This window comes from Ictidomys tridecemlineatus, chromosome 4, assembly GCF_052094955.1.
Source record: "Ictidomys tridecemlineatus isolate mIctTri1 chromosome 4, mIctTri1.hap1, whole genome shotgun sequence".
NCBI classification, from domain to species: domain Eukaryota; kingdom Metazoa; phylum Chordata; class Mammalia; order Rodentia; family Sciuridae; genus Ictidomys; species Ictidomys tridecemlineatus.
This window is the reverse complement of record NC_135480.1, coordinates 6372513-6396798: the sequence shown is the minus strand read 5'-3', so window position 1 is coordinate 6396798 and position 24286 is coordinate 6372513. Positions and strand designations below refer to the sequence as shown.

At 45.4% G+C, this 24286-nt stretch overlaps 2 protein-coding genes across 2 annotated transcripts; one reads left to right on the top strand and one right to left on the bottom strand.

Annotated features, from left to right (window-relative positions):
- Nucleotides 1-906: 906 nt before the first annotated feature.
- Ccdc87 (coiled-coil domain containing 87) lies at nt 907-6742 on the bottom strand. Its single transcript, XM_005333553.5, has one exon. It carries the CDS (start codon nt 6740-6742, stop codon nt 4181-4183), a length of 2562 nt encoding a protein of 853 aa, XP_005333610.2. The 3' UTR covers nt 907-4180.
- Nucleotides 6743-6784: 42 nt separating this feature from the next.
- Ccs (copper chaperone for superoxide dismutase) lies at nt 6785-19157 on the top strand. The gene is made up of 8 exons (XM_021731761.3): nt 6785-7039; nt 7584-7656; nt 12381-12518; nt 12731-12908; nt 13405-13465; nt 18477-18554; nt 18625-18728; nt 18833-19157. The coding sequence occupies exons 1-8, from the start codon at nt 6785-6787 to the stop codon at nt 18984-18986; spliced, it is 1041 nt and encodes a 346-aa protein (XP_021587436.3). The 3' UTR covers nt 18987-19157.
- Nucleotides 19158-24286: the final 5129 nt, after the last annotated feature.

Below are 24286 nucleotides of genomic sequence, written 5' to 3'. Positions count from 1 at the left end.
TGGAAATTCCTGGGGCCCAAAGGGGTGGAGCCTGTGACTTGGTGATTTAGTGGAACCAGTGACAGGTGGGCTCCGTCCTACTCTCCACCAGCACCCAGGTGGCCTTTGGCACTCTGTTTTAGCTCTATGTGTCTCCCCTTCCCAGAAAAACCAGGTCACCAAAATTCAGTCTGCTCATCTACCAGCTAGATGACAATTGGCAGGTTGCCCACCATTTTCTAAGTTGTAGTTTTACTTCTGGCCTTGACTTTGACACTTTTTAAGTTAACAAGCTTTCCTAGTCTGCCACCCTTCCTTCTCTTCTCCTGTCCTGGTCCCAGCACCTCCCACTGCCTGTACCACCACCTCCACTTCTGCCTTTACCTCCAACTCTGCTCCTCCTTAAAAAACACAAACAGGGACTAGAGATGTAGCTCAGTGTTATAGTATTTGCTAAGCAGGCCCTGAGTTTGATCCCCAGTTCTGGAAAAAAAAACCTCACAAAGAGTCCCCTAATTCTTTTATGGGGTTTTCCGGGGCCATTACTATGTTCATAATACTGCTAAGATATTATGTACCTTTTTTTCCCAAAATATAGAGTGCCTCCCAGAGGTTTCATGATGTGTGATACTGTAGCAGATGGCTTGCAGAAGTAGAGAATCACTTGTCTTCTATTAAGCCAGACATTAAAGAGATTTGTAAACATGTGTAATAGCAACTCTTATTTTTTTTGAAAATATAGTTATTTGTCATCTAATATAATAATTCTGTTAACCTGTAATGATGTAATGTGATTTCTGTTAATTTAAGTGGATATATATTATAAATATATATATATATATATATATATATATATATACATTTATTTATTTATTTATTTATTTTTAAAATTTTTTTTTTTAAAGAGAGAGTAAGAGAAGAGAGAGAGAATTTTTAATATTTATTTTTTAGTTCTCGGCGGACACAACATCTTCGTTGGTATGTGGTGCTGAGGATCGAACCCGGGCCGCACGCATGCCAGGCGAGCGCGCTACCGCTTGAGCCACATCCCCAGCCCATATATATATACATTTATGTATGGGCTGGGAATTGAACCCAGGGCCTCATACACACTAAACATACATTCTACCATTTAGCTATACCCCCAAGCCATATGTATACTGGGGATTGAACTTGGATACTTGGCCACTGAGCCACATCCCCAGCCCTATTTTGTATTTTATTCAGAGACAACATCTCATTGAGTTGCTTAGCACCTCACTTTTGCTAAGGCTGGCTTTGAACTCACGATCCTCCTGCCTCAGCCTACTGAGCTACTGGGATTATAAGCGTTCACCATTACACCTGACTGAATAAAAATATTTTAAATATGCAAAAAACAAGCTTTCCCTTTAAACTAGTAATAAATATAGAAGATATTGGGCTCTTAGATATTTGGGTTCTTCCTCTCCTAGGCAGTAAAGGGACTGTAGCAAATCATCCCAGGACAGATTTGAAGTATTTATCTGATATCCAAGAAGACGTTCCAATCTTGTAACAGCTGCCAGCTATTGAGGAAGAAACACACCATTTTACAATGCCTCAACTGCCTCTGAGCGCATACCTGAAACCCGCCTGATAGTTCCTATGCTAGTAGCAGCACAGGGGCCTTGCATGACAAGAGTAAGGGATGATTAATGACCAAGGCACCAAGATATTCTCAAATTCCTTAAGCATGGTGGTATCACAGGTTATGAGAACTGATCATTAAAAAAAAAATAGTGGGCAAAGGGCATAGACATTTTACAGAAAGGAAACACAAAAATCTTTTAAATATGTGAAAGATGAATTTCATGCATAAGTAATGAGAACACAAATGAGATACCATGATGCATCTGCTAGATAGGCAAAGATTTAAAAATTGGAGGGGCTGGCGTTGTGGCTCAGTGGTAGCGTGCTCGCCTAGCAAGCGCAAGGCCCTGGGTTTGATCCTCAGCACCACATACAAACAAATAAAGGTGTTGTGTCCAACTACAACTAAAAAAATAAATATTAAAAAAAAATAAAAATTGGATATGGGCTGGGGATGTAGCCTAGTGGTTGAGAGAGTGTTTTGCATATATGAGGCCCTGGGTTCTATTTCCAGCACTGCAAAAAAAAAAAAATTAATTAAAAATTCATAAAGGGCTGGGATTGTGACTCAGTGACAGAGTGCTTACCTCGCATATGTGAGGCATTGTGTTCGATCCTCAGCACTACATAAAAATAAACAAAGATATTGTGCCCATGTATAACTAAAAAATATTTTAAAAATACATAAAATTAAAAACAAAAATTTGATAACATACTCTATTAGTGAGCATAGAAAAAGAGACACCCTCATGCAGTGATGCATGAACATAAGTGTTGTAATCAGGGTGGAGGGTACTGGCTGATATCTAAAGTACAAAATCTTATGCTCAACCTAATTCCATTTCCAGGGACTTCAACTAGAGCTAGAGATGCACAGGCTAAATAGATGAACAAGTATTTTTCTTTTTAAACTCCTTTTTTTTTTGATACAATATCTTTATCTATTTTTATGTGGTGCTGAGGATCGAACCCATGCATGTGAGGTAAGCATTCGAACACTGAGCTACATAAATCCTCATCCCTGAGGATTTTTCTTTGTGGTGCTAGGGAATCAAACCTGAGACCTCAAGCATGTAAGGTAAGCACTCTACCACTGAGCTACATCCCTATCCCTGAACAAGGAATTTTTTAGAGCAACATTTTTGTTTTGGTTGAAATTGTCTGATACAAGGGACTGGTTAAATGAGATACACACACACACTGTGGAATACTGTGGAGCTGTCAAAAGAATAATTGTATAGTTGGATGTATATTAAATTCACGTATAAATGAATTTGAGGTATATGCAGTGATTAAAAAAAAAAAAGGAAGGACAAAACAGAAGTCTAGGCTGAGACCATTGGTGTAGTTATAAATTGCAAAGATGTGTACAAATAAGCTCATATATGCACAGGCTATCTCTGAAATAGTTCATATGTGATCTAAAGGCCTTACCACTTCTAATTTGCCCAATGACACCTTGTCATGACCCTTGGACTTGTCTCTCCCCCTCACTCTGCAGCCCCCGACCACCTTGCTGTGGCCAGAATACCCTAGGTATGGCCTATTTTGGGTCTGCCACAGCTGTTAGGAAAGTTCTCCTCCTGAATGTCCACAGGACTCACTTTTCACCTCTTTCAAGATTTTGCTCAAGTCTTACCTTCCCAGTGAGGCCTGTACCGGGCCACTGTAATTAAAACTAGCCCACCATCCTCTAGAATTCCTCTTACCCTACTCTCTTCTCCATAGTGCTCATCACCTTCAAATGTTCCGTTATTCAATGTGCTTAGGTGCCATGTTTATGGCTTATTGTCTGTTTTCTCCTAACTGGATATAAACTCTACAAAGGTTGTAATGGTCTGTGTTTTGTTCACTGATGTAGACCAAGCATCCAACACCTAATTGATGCTCAGTAAATATTTCCTAAATATGAGAAACTGGTAATAGTTGTTATACCAGAGAGGAAAGCAGGGATCCAAAGGAGCCATGGGAGTGAGATTTACGTTTCAGTACACACCCTGATATACTTTGTACCAGATGCTTGTATTAGCTGGTAAAAATTTAATTAAAACTTTGAGCCCTACCAATAAAATGCAAAAACTGGAAGGGGTAACCTGAACTTAACTCCTTCATTTGACATGATGATCCAAGGGCAGAGAAGTTAGGTAACTTGCCTAAGATCACATGCCAGGATTTAAATCCATATCTGACTCCTGAGCCCTAGTTCTTAACTGTTACGCCATTAATTAGGGCTCTGATCAACCAATTTATTTCTAAGATAGAAATGCTAAAGGACAAGAATGTTCCAAAGATTATGGTTTGTCTGTCTGATGTTTTGTAAGGGACAGTCTCAGTTCTTTTGATAAGAGATTTTGGTTATATTCTACCAGGCTGTTGACATAAATGGGAATACTGGACTTGGGAATTCTTTTGTGAGAACTTCACTTTCAAAGACTAAATCTCAGGCCTTTGTAGTTCGAAGTGCAATGCTCCTGAGACCTGCACCCCCAGCTAGAGATACCCATATTTCTTCTTCCAAAGCCATCAAGAGGTCTGGATAAGCTGCTGAGTGTTTGGAGATGAGGGAGAGATTTGAGGATGCTTGGTCTGGTTAAAGGGTATTGGGCGTGTTCCCAGGAACGAGTAAAGACTGGCTGTTATGCCTTTTGAACCGGGCTGATTGCTGGGAGGCCTTTTTGTCCTGGCCCAGGTAGTGAACCCGCCGCTGCTGTTGCAGCCAGTAGAGCATCTCCACTTTGTCCCATTTCATCTTGTCTATGTAGCGCTGTCCCTTGAAGGTGACTGGTTCACCAAAGATTAATTCAATCTCCTTCAGGAGGGAAACCAAAGAAGCCTCAATTTGATTGAGCTTCCTGTGGAAATAGCTGCGTAACTGATTTTCCTGCAGGAGATGACTCAGGCCCAATTCAGACTTTTGGAAGAAGCGGTTGGGGTCAGAGGCTCGCTGTTCAAACCACTCCAGTCTCGCCAGCAATACCTCCCGATGCTGAATGGGCTTCAAGGCCCGTTCCCAGGCCCTTACTAATGAGGGCAGCTGCCTCAGACGGGCTTTGGAGCTGTACTTGATGGCCATGTCCAGCCGGACGTTGTGAGGGACCTCGAGAACAGACCACAGTCGTTCTAGACGCTTCTGCAGGCTCAGGATCTGGTTCTTATCACCTTCCAGTCTGTTCTCCAGCACTGTGTTCCAATCCCACTCTCCTGGCACAAAGTCTGGCTCTTCATCCTCTAACAAGGGAGGGGGCCGCTGAATAACTGGGGACTCTTTGATGCATACTGGAACCTCCACAGGTGCCTCCTCTTCAAACATCTGGAAGATGACATGGAGGAAATCTGTCTCCTGGTTGGTGAGGTACTTGAAGTAGTCATCCACAGACAGGGTGCTTTTCCACCAGGTCAGCCAGGAGATCTTCTTTGACCGCTTTTCCCAGCCTTTGCTTGGTTGGGGTGATGGGGGAGAAGGCATCCTCTCAGCGTCCGACTGCAAAACATTTGTTCTCTGGTAAAGTCCAGTCAGATCAGGGTTGACTATTTGAAATTGTTTTTCATGGCGCAGAAAGGCTGAGGACAGGAAGGCTGACCAGTCTTTATCTGCTGCAGGTTCAACCAGAGGTCCTTGGTCAAAACAGAAATGGTCAGTAGAGACACGGCTCATCAACTCTTCATAGACCTCCTTGGTGCTACTGCCAATGAGGCGCTCTATATCCATTTCATCTATAACTTTGGAGTCCAATTCACCAGCCAGGTGGTTGTACAAGACTCTGGGCCCCTCAACATGGAAAGAGTCCAAAAAGTTTCTATCAGAAAGTCGCACAGCTGCTGCCTGGACCACGACTTTATTTTTCAACTTCAAAGTAGTAGTCACTGGCTGTGGATAAAGTGGAGGGGATTTGAGGTGCAGGTGGTCCCACTGTCCAAAGGCTTCTCTTTCCTGGAAGCTCTTTAACATTCTCTGCAGCTCCTCCAGGTGATGCCTGGCAGCTGGGTGGTAGGTCACAACCCCCAGGAGTGGGGGCAAGCCAGAGTCCAATGCTGAGTAGTGAGTCCACTCCAACTTCATGTTCTTTATCATCTGCTTCAGATCTGCAGCCACAATGTCCCTAGTCAGCTTTGGTTTGCTTTCTCCTGGAGCCAAGACCAGAGGGGTAAAGGAACGAGAAGGGAGTGTAGAAAGACCCAATTTATCTGCCAGCTTCCAGTCTTCACGAAGACAAGGCATGGATTGGCTTCTCTGTGGCTGGGAAAGGACAGGCAAAGAATGGGGGAGGGAACCTCTACTGGTGGGACTCACAGAGTGGCTGGGAATTGACACCATCTGTTTAGAACTGAAGTCGATTTCTTTCTCTTTTCTTATAGTAGGCAGCCAGCGGAGAGGCTTTCTACTCTTCAACTGAGGGATGGACTTCAATTCCTTCACTGGATCCAATTCAGGCTCAGTGAAAAACTCCTGTGAGCGGCTGAGTTGGACAAGGTAGTTCAGGTTGAGGCTAGAGCATGGCACTTCCGCGAAGCCGGTGCTGTGAGGCCAGGGGATCGGGCACAGTTTGAAAGGCCCAATGGGGCAGGGTGGGCGCCGCTTGTCCATGCTGCTGTGGGTGTGCTCTGCCTTCAGAAGGGTTTGGAAATCCGCGAGCAGGCAACGGTAGACGTCGGGACTGGTAAGGAAGATTGTGCAATCACTGGCAAGGCTGGCAGCCAACCGGGTGAGGGTGGCTGATTCAGTGAAGACCTTCGACATGGTCGACATAGTCACCAGCAGGTGCAGGTAGCGTAAAAAGAGCTGCTCACAGCTGAGCAGCACGTAAGTCTCGAGTCGCTTCCTCAGCTTCTGGTTGTTCTCGTAGCTCAGACTAGGTTCAGCAGGAGGCTCCCGCCAGCTGCACTTTAGTTCGTCCAGGATGACCTTGGTGAGACGGAGTCGGCCTTCAGAAGGCACCCAGGACGCCAGCCCGCTGTTGGCCAGCAGCTTGGCCACCTGGCGGCACAGCGGCGCCACCCTCAGCTTTGCCAGAGACACGGTTTGCACTCTCGAGACCTGCGGGCTGCGCTTCTGAGGCTCTGGGGGCGTCACCCTGCGGGGTAAGAGTGACAGCGGGCTCAGCAACTGGTGATAAAACCGCTGTAACTCGGACTCTACCTTCGGGGGATCCATCTTAGCGCAGGCGGAGCCCTCCGTCCGGGCAGAGGACGCCAAATGGTTACTAAGGTAACCAGGGCCCGAAGGCCCGAGTGCGCCTGCGTAGCCAGTGCCCGCCGCTCCGGAGTCGTCGGGCCAGGCCCAAGCGTGCGCACGCGCCAGGAGGCGGGGCAGAGTGTGGTTCCCCGGGGCTCCGTCCCTCGCGGCGTTGCGCCGAGTTGGCCTGTGGACTTGAGTGGTTGCGTTCCGCCAGGTGGTGTGAGCAGGACCAGGATGGCTTCGGACTCCGGGGACAGTGGGACCCTGTGCACGGTGAGAGCGGAGCTTCGAGTGGATCCTCGCCCGGCACAGCCGCAGCCCCTGGGGTGATCGTTGTCTTGGGAAGCCTGAAAGCTGGCATTTGGGGCAGCGACTGTGACCACTGAACGCGAGGGTAGCAAGGCCCCTGGCTTGAGCGTTGCTGGGTGAAACCAGGGTCCTAGAATGATCAGGAGAGGCGACGAAGAAGGGGCTTTAGCCGGGCTTGGTGGTGCACGCCTGTAATCCCAGCGAGTCGGAGGCAGAGACGGGAGGATCGCAAGTTCAAGACCAGCCCCAGCAGCTAAGCTGGATCTTGTCTCGAGATAAAAAAAAAATTAAAAAGTGGGTTGGGAATGTAACTCAGTAGTTAAGCGTCCCTGGGTTCAATCCCCAGGACCCCTCCCCCCCGCCAAAAAAAAAAAAGACTCGAAGAAGGGTCAAATGAGGCATGACTCCAGGTCGTGGAGTGATTACAGTGTAGGTCAGGTGGTGAAATATGGTCAGGCTAGATAATAGGTCCCCAGTCCTCATCGGCCGGTCTCTGCGTCCCTTGCAGTTGGAGTTCGCGGTACAGATGACCTGCCAGAGCTGTGTGGAAGCGGTGCGCAAGTCCCTGCAAGGGGTAGCAGGTAAGAGCTGGATAAACCTTTCTGGTCCCTTGGGAAGAACCAGGCTAGTGTGTTAGTCCAGCCCTACTTCCATTTTACAGATGCAGAAATGGATACCCAGAGAGTGAAAGGAATATTCTTAGGCACACGGAGACCCAGAGGCAGAGCCTAGCATACAGGTCTGGAGTTTATCCTGTCAGAGCCCTCTAAAGGCTCTAACTGCCAGAGCCTCCCATTTCCTGGAGTGAGGAGCTAGTCAGAGTACAGCTCCTCCTAATGAGGGAGTTCCCTGAAGCTCAGGCTGTTCTTGCTTAGTCAACAGTCCTGACAAAGCAAACTACAACCTTGGCCCTGGTGCATTTTTAAAAAGCCAGCCGGTCTGGAGTTGACTTGGCACAATCAGAAAGATTTGAAGGCAGAGCCACTGGCATGTCCCTGGGAACAGGCTTCCTTTGATTCTGTTAAATGTTCTTCCAGCCATTCTGTAGGTATGGGCCAGACACTGGGAGGCTTTTAGAGAGAAAGGTCACCACTGTGCTTTGGTAAAGATGAGCATGTAAGCCTTGCTCAGGTGGCATTTACAGAACAGGAAAAATGGTTCTGAGAGAGAAGGAGATGAGGTAGGTTCTGAAGCCAGGAAAATGGTAGCCCTGCATCCTGCCTAGGTTGGCAGTGTGTGTTGTAGTTAGCAGGGTGCACTCCAGAATCAGAGCTGTTTAGGTTCAAATCCATTATTTGCCACTTACTGGAGACTTCATACATGTGACTTTTTGTGTCTATATTTCTGCAGTGTTTAAATGGGGATGATAGCAGAAGTTACCCTGAAGGATCATTATAAAGAGTAAATTAGCTAATACCTGTAAAGTACTTTAGCAAAGTCTTGGCCAGGTAGTAAGAGCCCAGAAAATCTCAGGGGATTATTAGAGGAAGGGCTTACAGGTGGTGATCTGCTTGGAGGGAGGTGTGAGGGAACAGTTTTTGTTTGTTTTTGCAAAGTGCTGGGATCAAACCCAGGGCCTCATGCATGCTAGGCAAGTGCTTTACCACTGAGCTACATCCTCAACCCCTACAGGGCAGATCTTGAAGATGAGTTTGCTTAGGTTCCTTTTTTGGGATGTCAGGTGAGGGTCTGATGGAAATTGAGCCTTTCTACTCAGAGCAGAGTGTCTGAGCATGGCTTTTCCAGGACACAGTGCCCTCCATTTCCTATAAAACATTCCTGCTGGGAAAGCAGACAGCTGGAGTTTTTGTTAGATAGAGGGCTGTGTTCGGCCCTCAGCAGGTTTTTTTAGGTACCAGAAAGAGACATCTGGTGACCCTGTGTTTTCTGGTCTGGGTAACTTCAACCAGCTTGGGTTTCTCATGGCCTGGGCAGGGGAATCACAGTCTCCAGAATACAGAGAGAGAGAATGTTGCTTGGCCTTGGGAAGGAGCGCTTTGCTCTTCCCACAGGGGTGAGTCTAAGGAACTCAGCTCCTTGAGCTCCTATCACTTGGTCTGGAGTTCCTGTGGTCTCTCTTTTTTCCTTCTAGGCCCTGGGCTAACCAAAGCCTGGCCTAGTCACATTCCGAGGTGCACCAGCCAAAGCGAACTTCTGCCTGGCTGGATAATGAGACTTCTGGTGCAGACTTGGGTCAGAAATTAAAAAGGGACATAGCTACAGGAGCTTTAGAAGCAGAGAATCAGCTCTTCTTGGAAGACCCCAGGGTCTGGAAACACATCTAGGCCAGGCCTTTATCTGCTGTTTGTTCAAAACACACTTGGGCCTGTGTACTAAGGCAAGCCCCCCTCACCTTTCCCTCGCCTATACAAGAAGCCAGCTTTGAGCTCCCTTTTGCCTCTATTTCCCCTCTAGTATTTTTTCCTTGTTAAAGTCAAGGTGATTTTTTAAAAGTCATAACTAGATAATATGCATTAGTTACTTGAGGCTCTCTTCATGAGTATATAAGAATCCTTCTGCAGACTTATGTATACAAGACAATTGCAGGGACTTCAAGGGGAATGAGGACTCCATAGGCTCTTTTTCTGACACATTGACTTTTGAACTTGACCCCTGTGATCCACACAGAGCTTCTGCCCTCACAGAGCTAGCAGCCTAGAGAATAAAACAGAGGATTATAATCAATGCAGAGTGAGTTTCTCAGGGGAAGTATGAGCTGCTGTAGGACAGGTATGTAAGGGCTCAGCCCAGCCTGGAAGTGACCGGCTGTTTCTTGGGGTGAGCCAAGTATCTGGAGCAAGGCTGCCTGGGATTCCCAGTTCCATAACTTACCACAGTGTGACTTCAAGCAAGTTTCTTCATCTCTCTGTGCCTTAGTGTCCTTACCTGAAAATAGGAATAATAGCACCTAATTCACAGGGTTACTCTAGGTATCAAATGAGTCAATACTGGTAAAATCATCAAGGAGGATCTGGCCCATGGTGCCTGCTCAGTTGACATGGCTCTCAAGATAGTGGTGATAAGCCCCCATTTAAAATGCATGTAACTGGCTTACTGAGATAAAATTGACATAAATTCACCTATCTAAAGTGTACAATTCAATCAGTATATTCGCAGAGTTGTGCAGCTATCACTATCAATTTTACTTTTTCATGATTTTATACAAGATATCCTGTATCCTTTAACTTTAATCCTGTATCAACTTGTTTTCCAACCCTGACCCTTAACTTTTCTGTCTTCTATTCTGGACATTTCACATAAATAGCATCATAGGCTGGGCATGGTGGCTCATGCCTATAATCCCAGGCACCTGGGAAGCTGAGGCAGGAGGATCACAAGTTCAAGGCTAGCCTCGACAACTTAGGGAGGCCCTGTCTCAAATATAAAAAAAGGACTGGGGCTGGGGATGTGGCTCAAGCGGTAGTGCGCTCGCCTGGCATACGTGCAGCCCGGGTTCGATCCTCAGCACCACATACCAACAAAGATGTTGTGTCCACCGAGAACTAAGAAATAAATATTAAAAATTTTCTCTCTCTCTCTCTCTCTCTCTCTCTCTCTCTCTCTCTCTCTCCCTCTCCTCTCTCACTCTCTCTTTAAAAAAAAAATAAATAAATAAATAAAAAATAAAAAAAGGACTGGGGATGTGGCTCATGTGGCTCAGTGGTTAAATACTCCTGGGTTTAATCCCTGGTGGTAAAGGAGACACACAGATAGATGACTGGGGATGTAGCTCAGTAGTAAAGTATCCCTGTGTATTCACTTCCCAGTAACCCTCCCCCCCAAAAAAAAAGAGGCTTATATAACGTGGTCTTTTGAGACTGGCTTTGACATAGCAAAATGTTTCGAGGCTCAGGCATGTTGTATCAGGTATCCAGACTCCATTTATTCTTATAGCTAATATCCCACATTGCATGGATATTGTTTGTGTTTATCCTTTTGTCAGTTGATGGTATTTGTGTTGTTTTCACCTTTTTGCTGTCACAAATAATGCTGCTATGGATAGCCCACTTTATATATATATATATATATATATATATTTTTTTTTTTTGTTGTTGTTGTTGTTGTTGTTGTTGTTGTTGTACTTAGTTTTCCATGAAGCAGAATGCATTTCAATTGATCATATACAAATGGAGCGCAACATTTCATTTCTTTGGTTGTACACAGTGTAGAGATGTACCATTTGTGCAATCATACATGTACCTAGAGTAATGATGTCCATCTCATTCCACTATCTTTTCTACCCTCATAACCCCTACCCATTGCTGAAGTCTGGCTGGGCACAAGATCACGAGCCACTCACACTTAGTAAATTCAAACAGCAATCCTTTATTCCCGAACTCACACCGGCCCTGTACAAACACGTTCTGGGGAAATCCAAGTTCTGCCGCGCAATTCACATCCCAAATACTTTCTCAATTCCACGAGAACTCAACGGGAACTCAGGCAGCAGGATACACCCTATTCCCAGCAGGAATAACCTTAATCCTGGAACTGCCTTAAACCCAGATTGTCCTAAACCGGGAACACCCTAAACTCAAATTATCCTAAACCCGGAACGCGCCCTAAACCCAAGGAGCGGGATACTTCCTAAAACTTGCAGGATACACCCTAAACCTGGATCCACCCTGGTCCTTGAGCAGGGTCACCTTTCTCAAACATACATGCAATGTCACAGCGAATGTCCAAGGCAAGTCCATTTCCACGAGTCCTTTCTCTAAGCAACATGGGGTACGCTGGCAAGGAAATTTCGATGCATCATTCCTACTTGGCAATGGCCCTCAGCAACCCATCCTCCCCTTTCCCCAATCCAAAGATCCTTCATTCTTCCCATGCCCCCCCCCCCACACCATCATAGATCAACATCCACTAATCAGAGAAAACATTCGGCCTTTAGTTTTTGGGGATTGGCTTACTTAGCATAATATTCTCCAGCTCCATCCATTTACCTGCAAATGCCACAATTTTTTTTTCTTTTAATGCTGAGCAATATTCCACAGTCTCTATCCATTTAACTATTGATGAGTATCTAAGTTGGTTCCACAGTTTAGCTATTGTGAATTCACCTGGATAGCCCACTTTTATAAAAATATTTGAAGAAGAATTTTCTGTTTCAAAAGTTATAAATAATACCTAGTATGTAGAAAGTACTCACAGAAAGCTTCTTCAAGTTCACCCAGCTAGAAGAAAGCCTCCACGTTGACTTCTGAACATGGGAAGGTTGGTGACATTAAGGATGTCTGTCTCCTTCCTGCTGTGAGCACGGATGCCATTCCTCTGCTGTCTTCTACCCTCCATCTCCTCCCAGGTATCCAGGGTATGGAGGTACAGTTGGAGAACCAGATGGTCTTGGTGCAGACCACTCTGCCCAGCCAGGAGGTGCAGGCGCTCCTGGAAGGCACTGGGCGGCAGGCCGTACTCAAGGGCATGGGCAGCAGCCAGTTACGTGAGTGACCACTGTGTCCTTGGCCTCTGACTCTCTGGGAGGGAGCTAGCCCACTACTGGTTCAAATCTACCCAGACGATTCTCATGCTCTTGGTTGGAGTGGCTTTGGGGACAATGTGAAAGTCATGTGAGACTCCCTGCCCTTCCTGAGTTGATGAAGAGGTAGAGCAGAGTAAGGTGGCAAACTAGCCTGAGTGTCCAATACTTTGCAGAGAATCTGGGGGCAGCAGTGGCCATTCTGGGGGGTCCTGGCATCGTGCAGGGCGTGGTGCGCTTCCTACAGCTGACCCCTGAGCGCTGCCTCATCGAGGGAACCATCGACGGCCTAGAGCCTGGGCTGCATGGACTCCACGTCCATCAGTATGGTGATCTCACGAGGAACTGCAGCAGGTATATCATCCATAATGTCCCTGATAGTGGCTTCATCTGTGTGCTTTCACACTTGATCCTCACAAGAACCCCAAGAGGCTCAGCCTACAGATAAGAAACTGAGGCTCAAAGGGATTAAATGGTTTACAAAAGATCCCAGAGAATGTGAAAGGTAGAGTTGGGATTTGAATCAAGGTCTGATTCTGAGGCTCCTGCTGGGAACCACTGGACTGCCTCTCAGATGAAGGGCAGGGTCTGTGACAGAGTTTTTGTCCTACTGTCATATAATTAGTTGTTTACTCCTTTATGTCTCTCCTGGACCAGAAGCTCATTCAGGGCAAAACCCAAACCCATTCTTCTATCCAAACTCTTCCTTCTTGTTGCCATCTCCCCAAAGCCTGGAACAGAGTAGGCCTATTTGTTGAATGAATGAAACAAATGTAGATAGAGAAGAAAGTGGACCAACTTGGCCTGTGAGCTGCTGTTCTGCTGCCCACCTGCTCCCTCTCCTCCTTAGCTGTGGGGACCACTTTAATCCTGATGGAACATCTCATGGGGGACCAGAGGACCCTGAACGGGTAAGTATTCGTCTGGGCTGGGCTCGGGTATAGAGAAAACCCAGGTCTCAGAGGCTGGGCAGGCAGCTCCTGGGGCCTTGGAGTGTGGTGGGGTCTTTTCCTCTCATTTCATTTTGTTCAGTGTAAGAACATTTGTTAATTCTTTTCTGTGAGCAAGGCCTTGGGAAATAACACTGCATAGTCCAGTGCCTGCCTCCAGGGGGCTCACAGTCTAGTGGTATAATCCTTGCTGGAGCCCCAGGAACCCAGGCTGACACCTGATCCAATCCAAGGGCCAGTGGGAAACCGCCTCCCAGCAAAGCAGGTGAGGGTGTGGAAACTGAAGGTTTTACTAAAAAGGCTGCCCCTGACACTAGGACCCCAGTCCTGGTATTGTGTTCTCTCCAGAAGATTGTTTCCCTGACTTCAGGGAGTCAATCACATGCCACCTCAAAGATTTTCGAATTATCTGAGTCGGGCTTGTACGTTCCTTAATTATTTAAGTTGACTCATTTTTTTTCCTTCGATAAATTTAGTTGTATTATTATTACTGTTGTTGTTGTTGTCATTATTAGTATTATTTTCAATCAATCCCAGGAAGTTCCAACATGTTCCAAAGTAGAGCAATAAATATCAAAAACAGCCATGTGGGGCTGGCTGGGGCTGGAACTCAGTAGTAGAGCACTTGCCTATCATGTGTGAGGCACTGGGTTTTATCCTCAGCACCACATAAAAATAAATAAAATAAAGGCATTATGTCCATCTACAGCTACAAAATATTCTAAAAAACCCCAAACTGCCATGTCCTTATCATCTAACTTCAGGTTACCATTTCATGGTCACCATTATTTTGTCTATATCCCTGGCCCTTCTCCACCAGTATTTTGAAGCAAATCAAGACCTCATTTCATATCACTAAGGAAGATTGATTGATTGATTGACTGACTGATTGAGATAGGGTCTTGCTATGTTAAGCCCAGATTGGTCTTAGCCTCAGCCTCCTTAAGAGCTAGGACTGCAGGCTCACACATAGCTGAGGTAAATGTATTTTTAACTAGAAACTTGATATTGCCACATAAAATCAATAAAAGAAAAAAGTTGCTAAAGTCCTGCTAGAGACTGGCTTGACAGGCTTGGGGACTGAGGTCACTTTGTCAAAGTACAGATTAGAGGACATGAAAGTGGTGTAAAATACCTGTTCACACTAACCTGAGACTTTCCTCCTGATGCCTTCCCAGGGGCTGGAAGCCATTGAAGGGGGGACTGCATGTTCCTTAATGCCCTGTCACACCTCTTATCATCTCCTTTCTGGGGGTGTGTGTCCCCCCAGCTCTTGGAGATAACAGCCAAAGGCAGGTTCCTGGTGCTGGAAACCTGCCACCTCCTTCTAATGTGGCAGGACTCAGGGCCTTGTTTTTATTTTTTTTCCTTTGTTCACATCTGTCTCTCATTACTTATGAGATCTTCAAAACTTCTTTACCTTATAAAATACCTTTTCCTGCCTGTATTTTTTATTTTTATATTACATTTTCTTTAAATATGATTTTATTTATTTATTTATTTATTTTGGTACTTGGGCTTGAACCCAGGGGTGCTTATTCACTGAGCCACATCCCCAGACCCTTTTATCTATTTATTTATTTTTTAAAGAGACAGGATCTCACTAAGACAGTGCTTAGGGACTCACTAAGTTGCTGAGGCTGACCTTCAACTTAAAATCCTCCTGCCTAAGCCTCCCAAGGTGCTGGGATTATAGGTGTGTGCCACCATGCCCAGTTTTATTTTCTATCTTGATGAACAGTTTCAACCTCTGACACAAACCAATGAAACCATGGTACAGGGTAAGCATCCCTAACCTCAAAATCCAAAATCCAAATACTCTAAATCTGGAACTTTGAGTGTAGTCCTTTTTATTTTGGGGGAGAGAGAGGTATAGAGGTTTGAACATGCTAGGTAAGTACTCCACTGCAGAGTGAGGTGTATTTTTAAGAGTTTGGATTTTTGTATTAGGGTTGCTCAACCAGTAAAGTGTATAAGAACCTTTTTAAAATCTGAAACACTTGGAAATCACTGACCTCAAGCATTTTGGATAAGGTTTATTCAACTTATATGTTTATTATTTCATGTAACTGATTATTTTGGATTTGGGACAGCTCTGTCTTGTTTCTAGTGGTCAAAATCTCTAATTTTGCCCCTGAAAAGTTGGGGAGACAAAATGTCCTCAGTGTCCAGGGCATTAGTGATCTTCTGCCTCAAATGACTCAGCATTAGCACATAAAACAGTAGACTTTGATCATCTCAGTTTCTTTGGGCCAGAATCTGGGTGTTTCTGGCTCAGGATCTCATGGGGCTGCAATCATTGAGGGCTCAACATGGAGAGGATCAGTTTCCCAGCTTGCTATTGCAAGAGTTGCTGTTGGCAGGCTTCGGGTCCTCCTTGGCTGTTGGCCAGATACTTAGTGCTTTGTCACATGGGTCTCTCGCTAGGGCAGTAGCTGGCTTCCTTCTGAGTACATGAGTAAGAGTGTGAAAGCCTCCAAGACTGAAGCCAGGTTCTTGTTGTAACCTAATCTAGCAAGTGACACTCAGTCTAGCCCTCACTCCAGGGGGTAAATCACACAGCCGTGAGTAGGGGAGGTGCATCTCCACCCTGCCTGCCTCCTTGGGCCTTGAAAGCTGGTGGGCAGGAGCTGGGCAGGTGAAGAGCATGAGCGTGGGAAAGGCAGATCCAGCAAGGAAAAGGCCAGGCCAGCCAGGAGGTATGGCACAGCAGGAGTGTTTCTGGAGGGCAAGAAACTATCTTGTCACCTGTTTTTTTTGCCCCAAAGTGGATGGAGTTGGCAGCCACATTGCGCCCCAGGAAGAAGTGAGTAAAAACTGAGCAGCCAAGGCTGTCATGAGATCTCCAGTTTCCTTTTGGGTTACAGCACTTGGTTTTGCGCCACTGGAAATGAATTCATTGTGGGAATTCGTGTCCAAGCTGGTTGTCCCTTCACATCTCTCCTAATGATCTCTAAGCTTCTATCCCTTTTCTCTCAGCCCTCCTCAGTCTTTCCTTTTCATACAATGTACTGAGGGGTTGCTCTGAAGCATGGAAGGACCATGCCACGCTCTTGCCTGAAACCCTTCTTGGCCTTCCAGTGCCTGAGGGTACAGACTGGGCCCAGCTTCTTGGTGTGATGTTCAAGGACTCCTTGGCCCAATTCCACTTTCCTGTGTGCTGAGGGTAGGGACTGGGAAGACAGTTTCTCCCTTACCCCCTGCAGGGTCATGCCCAGCCTGCTCCCAGCCTAGCCCTGATACCTCCCCGACCTTGATGGTGGTTTCTACCATTAGAGTCCCCAACATAGGACAGTATAACAAAAAGTGCCAGGTGCTGGCCACAGATGCTGGCCACAGATGCCCCTCTGAACATGAAGATAAAGCAGAAACAGTATTCTTGCTGCTGTCAGCTCTGTCAGCCACCACATGCTGGTGTGCTTTGCTATGCAGCAGCAGGGCCTGTGGACCAGCCCACACTGGCTCCAGCACTTGCTTTTGCCCAAGTGTCAGGTCAGGGATGATTTATTTGCACAGATGTAGGTTTCTATGGCTTACCAATAAGGTCCTATCACCCTAGCACATACCAGCTATTGTCCTCATTTGTGTTACCCTTTTTTTTTGGGTACTGTGGATTGAACCCAAGGGTGCTTTGATATTGACCTACATCCTCAGCTCTTTTCTTAATATTTATTTTTTAGTTTTAGGTGGACACAATATCTTTATTTTTAAAATTTTTATGTGGTGCTGAGGATCAAATCCAGCGCCCCGCGCATGCCAGGTGAGCGCGTTACCGCTTGGGCCACATCCCCAGCCCCCAGCTCTTTTCATTTTTCATTTTGAGACAGGGTCTCGCTAAGTTGCTGAGGCTGGCATTGAACTTGAGATCCTGCCTCAGCCTCTTGAGTCACTGGGATTGCAAGCGTGCACTACCATGCCCAGCCTCACCTCTTTTTTTTTTTAGAGAGAAGAGAGAGAATTTTTTTTTAATATTTATTTTTCAGTTTTCAGTGAATACAGCATCTTTATTTTATTTTTATGTGGTGCTGAGGATTGAATCCAGCTCCCCGCGCATGCCAGGCGAGCATGTTACTGCTTGAGCCACATCCTCAGCCCCTCACCTATGTTCTTGATCACATCTATTTCATATCAGAGGCCTTTGAGGGTGGAGACCATATATGTACCCCACCATGCCTGCCAGAGTATCTGACTGCAGGTGTTCAGGAGATGTGTTAGGATGCTTTTTCTTTTCTTTTGGACGGGAGGATTGAACTATTCAGGGGCACTTGACCACCGAGCCACATCCCCAGCCCTATTTTGTACTTTACTTAGAAACAAGGTCTCACTGAGTTTTTGCTGAGGCTGGCTTTCAACTCACGATCCTCCAGTCTCAGCCTCCTGAGCTGTTGGGATTACAGGCATGTGCCATCATGCCTTGCTAGATGCTTTTCTTACCTTCTAGGAAGAAGGGGAAAACCCAGCTTCTGGAGCCAGGACAGGCCCTTTGCCCTCTCATGTTTCTTCTTTCTGTTCCTTGAGCCAGGAGTCAGGGAAGTGATGCTGGCTCCTGTGATGGTTAGAGAAGCCAACTGTTGCAACTTAAGCCTAGGGGAATTGAAGACTGCCAAGGGCCTGCAGAACCAAAGGAGGCTGGAGAACTGGGCTTGGAAAGAAGCAAGAACTGGGCTATCACGGCTGCAAGTAGGGATGGACAATGTAGGAAAGACAGCCTGGTCCAACAGGGGTGACTGCCCAGAATAGGGATGCTGGCCCTTTCCAGGGTGCTGGCATTTCCCCTAGGATTTGAATTCAGGGAAGGAGTGTCCAGTTGCCTTCCTTGAGTTCCAGAATATTCCTTGATCCTACTCACTGGGCCCACAGGAAGAAATTGGTGGCTTTGGGAAGTGGGAAGAGAAATCAGATACTGCAAAGCCAGAATATAACAACACCTGTGCCCCCATGTAACCCTTCTTCCCACTGTGTCTCAAACCAGCACCGCGGAGACCTGGGCAATGTCCATGCTGATGCTGATGGCCGAGCTGTCTTCCGGATAGAGGATGAGCTGCTGAAGGTGAGCTGGGAAGAAGGTTGGGCCCTTCCCAAAGGGACAGTGATTCTGAGACTGTTGTCACCCTTCAAAGGTGTGGGACGTGATTGGTCGCAGCCTGGTTGTTGATGAGAGAGAAGATGACCTGGGCCGGGGTGGCCATCCCTTATCCAAGATCACAGGAAACTCTGGGGAGAGGTGGGTAACTGCCTTCAAGAGGAGGCTGTTCTCTGCCAGTGGCACACATGGGACTCTGGGAGGTACCAGACAAGGGTCTACTCTGACCATACATCCTTCTTCAGGTTGGCCTGTGGCATCATTGCACGTTCCGCTGGCCTTTTCCAAAACCCCAAGCAGATCTGCTCTTGTGACGGCCTCACTATCTGGGAGGAGCGAGGCCGACCCATCGCTGGTGAGGGCCGAAAGGACTCAGCCCAGCCTCCTGCTCACCTCTGAGCAGGACCTCGCCTTGATTCTCTTCTGTCCTGCCAGCTGAGCACCTTCCCCCTACAGAGGAAGAAGAGTGAGTTGTGCTTGCTCAGGCCCAGGAGGACTGGGCACAGGGCATATAGGGGTCACTGTGAGGTTCCTTTGGCAAATTAAACTTTTATTTTCATATGGAACATAGATTTTGTCTCTCTGTGTCCCTTAATGGACTTGGTGAACATAGTCTTTCTGCTCTATGTTTTGCCCCAGGGCTACTCCTTAGCTTTGAAGCCAAAAAACCTGGATTAAAATCCACACACTGGCCAGGAGTGGTGGCACACACCTGTATTCCCAGCCATTTGGGAGACTGAGGCAGGAGGATCACAATTTCAAAGCAAGCCTCAGGAACTTAGGCCCTCAGCAATTTAGCGAGGCCCTGTCTCAAAATAAAAAGTAATAAAAGGGCTGGGGTTGGGGCTGATGTTGTGGCTCAGTGGTAGAGTGCTCTCCTAGCATGTATGAGGCGCTCAAGCCTCAGCACCACATAAAAATGTATAAAATAAAGGTATTGTGTCCAACTACAACTGGAAGAAAAAAAAAAAGGTGGGGTCAATCTATTACCCTAATGCCAAAAAAAAAAAAAAAAAAAAACCACACACCAGGCCTCAGGCCCCTCTTCCTCTTTAGGGTAATAGTGAAGGGGCACAGCAGTTGTATTTCTGTGTGTGGCCTCCCTTTTCCCCTCACTTGGCTGACTGGAATCAAATCAACTCCATCTGTGCTAGCCCGTGTATTCCTTGAGAAATCAGAGCAGATCTAGCTGTAGTTTCTCCCTGTGGTTGGACTCATAAGAATGTAGGAACTTTAGGACCCCATTCTCTTTTAAAATTAATCTGGCTCAAGTTGATTTCTTTATCAACTCACAAGTAAAAAAAAAAAACCTCTTAATTAACCTAATTAAGTCTTAATTACTAAGTGTGTGCTTGGCAGAAAGCCTGGTACATGCTAAGTTAAGGGAGCTGAAGCTGTGATTCTGAAGCCACATGGGCCTCTGGAGATAACCCCAGCAAAATTCCTCTCTCAGCCAGTGGCTATTAACCAAAATAGCACATGGGCCTTGGATTTGGGGCTCCCCTCAGCTGTTCCCCCAACACCCCCACCCCATGCCACGTTAGGCTTTCCCATCCTTAACAAAACTGCTTTTTCAACCTGGTAAAGTACAAACTTTGTCCCTGTGCCACCTGCGTGGAATCAGGAGGGGGCTTTATAGTTAGTTGGCTTTGGCTTTGAGGCTCCTGGCTCTGTTCCCATTCCCTAGGCCCTGCCTGTTTTCCACTTCAAGGTTGCTGGCACCACCTCCAGTGCCAGCCTTGGACTCTGTTCCTTCTGACCAAACTTACGCTGGTTGTATTCCTATTCCCCTTGGTCCTTGGAGCCAAATCCTTTTAAGCCTGAGATCCAGGATGTCTTCCCTACCTCCTGGCCATTACAGAAATGTCTGGGTTCTGTCCATAGCCAACCCCTGACCTTCTTACACCTCCATTCTGGAATTACAGCAGGGCTTAACTGTTTTGAGCTGAACTACTCACCATTCCCTACCACTCAGTTAACACTCTTAAGAGATCAACATGCCCATTAGCTGCTCTCTTTCTGAACTCTGAGCTATGTGATTTCTAAATTGTTTGCATATTGCAGAACACTGTTGAGATGCCTTGAAGCCACATCTGCAAAACAGAAGTATATCTGCAACCAAAGATGCTGAGTCCTGTCACAGGACTCCCCCAAAGCCCTAGAACCTTAGGGAGTACAGTTTGAAAATCTTTTCAAACTCAAGGGTTGGGGTTATAGCTCAGTGGTAGAGTGCTTGCCTAGTATGTGTGAGGCACTGGGTTCCATTCTCAGCACTGCATATAAATAAATAAAATAAGGTCCATTGACAACTAAAAAATATATTTAAAAACTCTTTGTAAACTCAAGCATTTCTGTGCTACCCCTCAGTTTTCTTGAACATTATTTAGTTGTTGATAGACCTTTATTTTATTTGCTTATTGTTATATGGTGTTGAGAATTGAACCCAGTGCCTCACACATGCTAGGCAAGTGCTCTACCACTGAGCTACAACTTCAGGCCCTACCGCTCAGTTTTCACCATGTCTATAAATCATCTGTGCCATAATTTACCAAGTAATTTTCTTTAAATTGATTCTCTTTTAAACTTACTTAAAAAGGAAATTTTCATCATATTAGCAAATACCTGTATTGTGCTTATTATATAATTGTATTAAGTTCCAGGCTCTGTTATAAACACTTCCTTTTCCCTTTCCTCCCTTCCTCCCTCCTTGTTTCCTTCCTCCCTTCTTTTTATGTACTGGGAGATTGAATTCAGGGTCCCATGTATGCTAGGCAAGTATTGAGCTATATCCCCAGCCTTTCTTATTTTTTTGAGACAGGGTCTAGCTAGGTTGCCCACGCTGGCCTTGAACTTGAGATCTTCCTGCTTCAGCTTCCTGAGTAGTAGTAGATTACAGGTGACACGGCATGGGGCTAGATATGGAGCTCACTCCTTCTTTCCTTCCTTCCTTCCTCCTCCCTCCCTCTCTCCCTTTCTTCCTTCTTTCCTTTTCCCTATCCCTGTTCCTCTCCCCACATCCCTTTCTTTCTTTTTTTTTTTTTAAAGAGAGGGAGAGAGAGAGAGAATTTTTTTTAATATTTATTATTTATCAGCAGACACAACATCTTTGTTTGTATGTGGTGCTGAGAATCGAACCCTGGCCGCACGCATGTGAGGCGAGCGCGCTACCGCTTGAGCCACATCCCCAGCCCACCCCTTTCTTTTTGATACTGGGATTGAACTCAAGGGCACTCAACCACTGATCCACATCCCCAGCTCTGTTTTGTATTTTATTTAGAGACAGGGTTTCACTAAGTTGTTCAGTGCCTAGCTTTTGCTGAGGCTGGCTTTGAACTCTACAGTAATCTTCCTGCTTCAGCCACTGGGATTATAGGCGTGTGCCACCTCACCTGGCCAGAAACTTTTTTTTTTAAAGAGAGAGAGAGAGAGAGAGAATTTTTAATATTTATTTTTTAGTTGGCAGACACAACATCTTTGTTGGTATGTGGTGCTGAGGATCGAACCCGGGCCGCACGCACGGCAGGCGAGCGCGCTACCGCTTGAGCCACATCCCTAGCCCCAGAAACTTTTTTGTTTTGTTTTGTAACGGGGATTGAACCCAGGGATGCTTAACCTATAAGCCACATTCCAGCCTTTTCTATTTTTTATTTTGAGTCAGGGTCTCCCTAAGTTGCTTAGGGCCTTGCTAAATTGCTGAGGCTGGCTTTGAACTTGCAATCCTCCTGCCTCAACCTTCTGAGTTGCTGGAGTTACAGGTGCCTGCCACCATGCCTGGAAGAAATGCTGGGTTAAAGACTAGAAACTGTTTTTAAGAGTCTTCTAGGTGATTTTGAAGCATGCCAAAGTTTTTTTAAGTCCCAACTTAAAAAAAAAATGGGGCTTGGTATAGCTCTGTGGTAGTATTTGCCCAGTATGCATCAGACCCTGAGTTTTATCCCTAGCAACAACAAAACAAAACAGAAGAGAGGTGTGTCCTTTTTTTGTAAAAATGGGATTCAGGATTATCCTCCAGTCCCCCCAAATTCTCCTCTATTATGTATGTGTGGTAGGGGGTGCTGAAGATCAAACCCAGGGTCCCCTGTGTGTAGCACTCCACCATTGCAATATGTCCCCACTTGTATACATTCTTTTAATTTGATAATAATTGATAATGAAATTTTGTAGCAAATTTTCCTAATAGCTCCATTTACTGGGCTTAACAGAGTGTTCAACATACTGCTCAACACTTTATAGAATCTTGTTATTGCTCAAAATGACCTTGTGCTTTGTAGATATTTACCAAGGTTTATTAAACCTGTTTGCACAAATGCCTGTACACAAACTTTTTAGTCATAACCTTCAAAAAATGGAAACAATCTAGATGTCCTTCAACTGTGGAATGGAAAAACAAATTGTGGTACATTCATATGATGTCAATCATTGATAATAAGAACCAACTATGGATACAAGCAATGACATGGATGAATATCAGATGCATTGTTTAGTGAAAGATGCTATACTTGAAAGCGACATATATGTGACTCTATTTAATAAACAACATTTTGGAAAAGACAATATAGTGAAAGAAAACATATAAGTGTTTGCCAGAGGCTTGAGCATGGGAGTTGACTGCAAAGAGACATCATGAGGAAGCTATTTATGGTGAAAAATCCATTCTATACTTCAATTATGATGGTCATAGGGGTGTTTGTCAAAACTCAAAGAACTATACACTAGAAAGGGAAAGTATCACTGTATAAATTATACTTCCATTAAAAAACAAGCAAAATTCAGCTATTTCACTACTGGGTGGAGTTACAGGATATTGTTTAATATCCAAGAGAAGTAAAAGCAAGGTCTCAAATAATATTTGTACACCAATGTTCACAGTAGCATTGTCTATAATAGCCTGAAAGTGGAAGCAACCCAATAGTATACTGATGGATGATAAACAAAATGTGGTATATACATGCTATGGAATATTATGCAGCCTTAAAAAGAAGGAAATTCTGATACCTGCTCCAACATAGATCAATCTTGAAGTGCTATGTGAAATTAGCTAGTAACAGAACAATTAATTGTATGATTTCACTTATATCAAATAACTAGAGTAGTCAAATTTCGCAGAGAAAGAAAGCAGAATAGTGGTTTCCAGGCAGGGGGAGAAAGGAGTTAGGTGGTTTTTTTGGTTTTTTTTTTTGGTACTGGGATTGAACTCAGGGGCACTCAACACTGAGCCATATCCCCAGCCCTATTTATATTTTATTTAGAGATAGGGTCTCACAGAGTTGCTTAGTGCTTCTCTGTTGCTCAGGCTGGCTTTGAACTCCCGATCCTCCTGTGTCAGCCTTCAGAGCTGCTGGGATTACAGGCATGCACCACCATTCCAGCTCTAGGGATTAGTATTTAATGGGTTCAGAGTTTCAGCTGGGGAATATAAAAATAGATGCATGGTGGTGATGGTTGCACAATAATGAGGATGTACTTAATACCATTGAACTGTGCACTTGAGTAGAGTTTAAATAATATTTTATGTTATATCTTTTACTACAATAAAAAAATCTTATATTTAAAAAGAAGACAAACTTGGCATGGTGGTGCATGCCTGTAATCCTGGCAATTTGGGAGGCTGAAGGATCACAAGTTGGAGGCCAGCCTGGGCAATTTAGCCATATACTCTCTCATAAAAAAAAAATAAATAAAATGGGCTAGGGATGGTA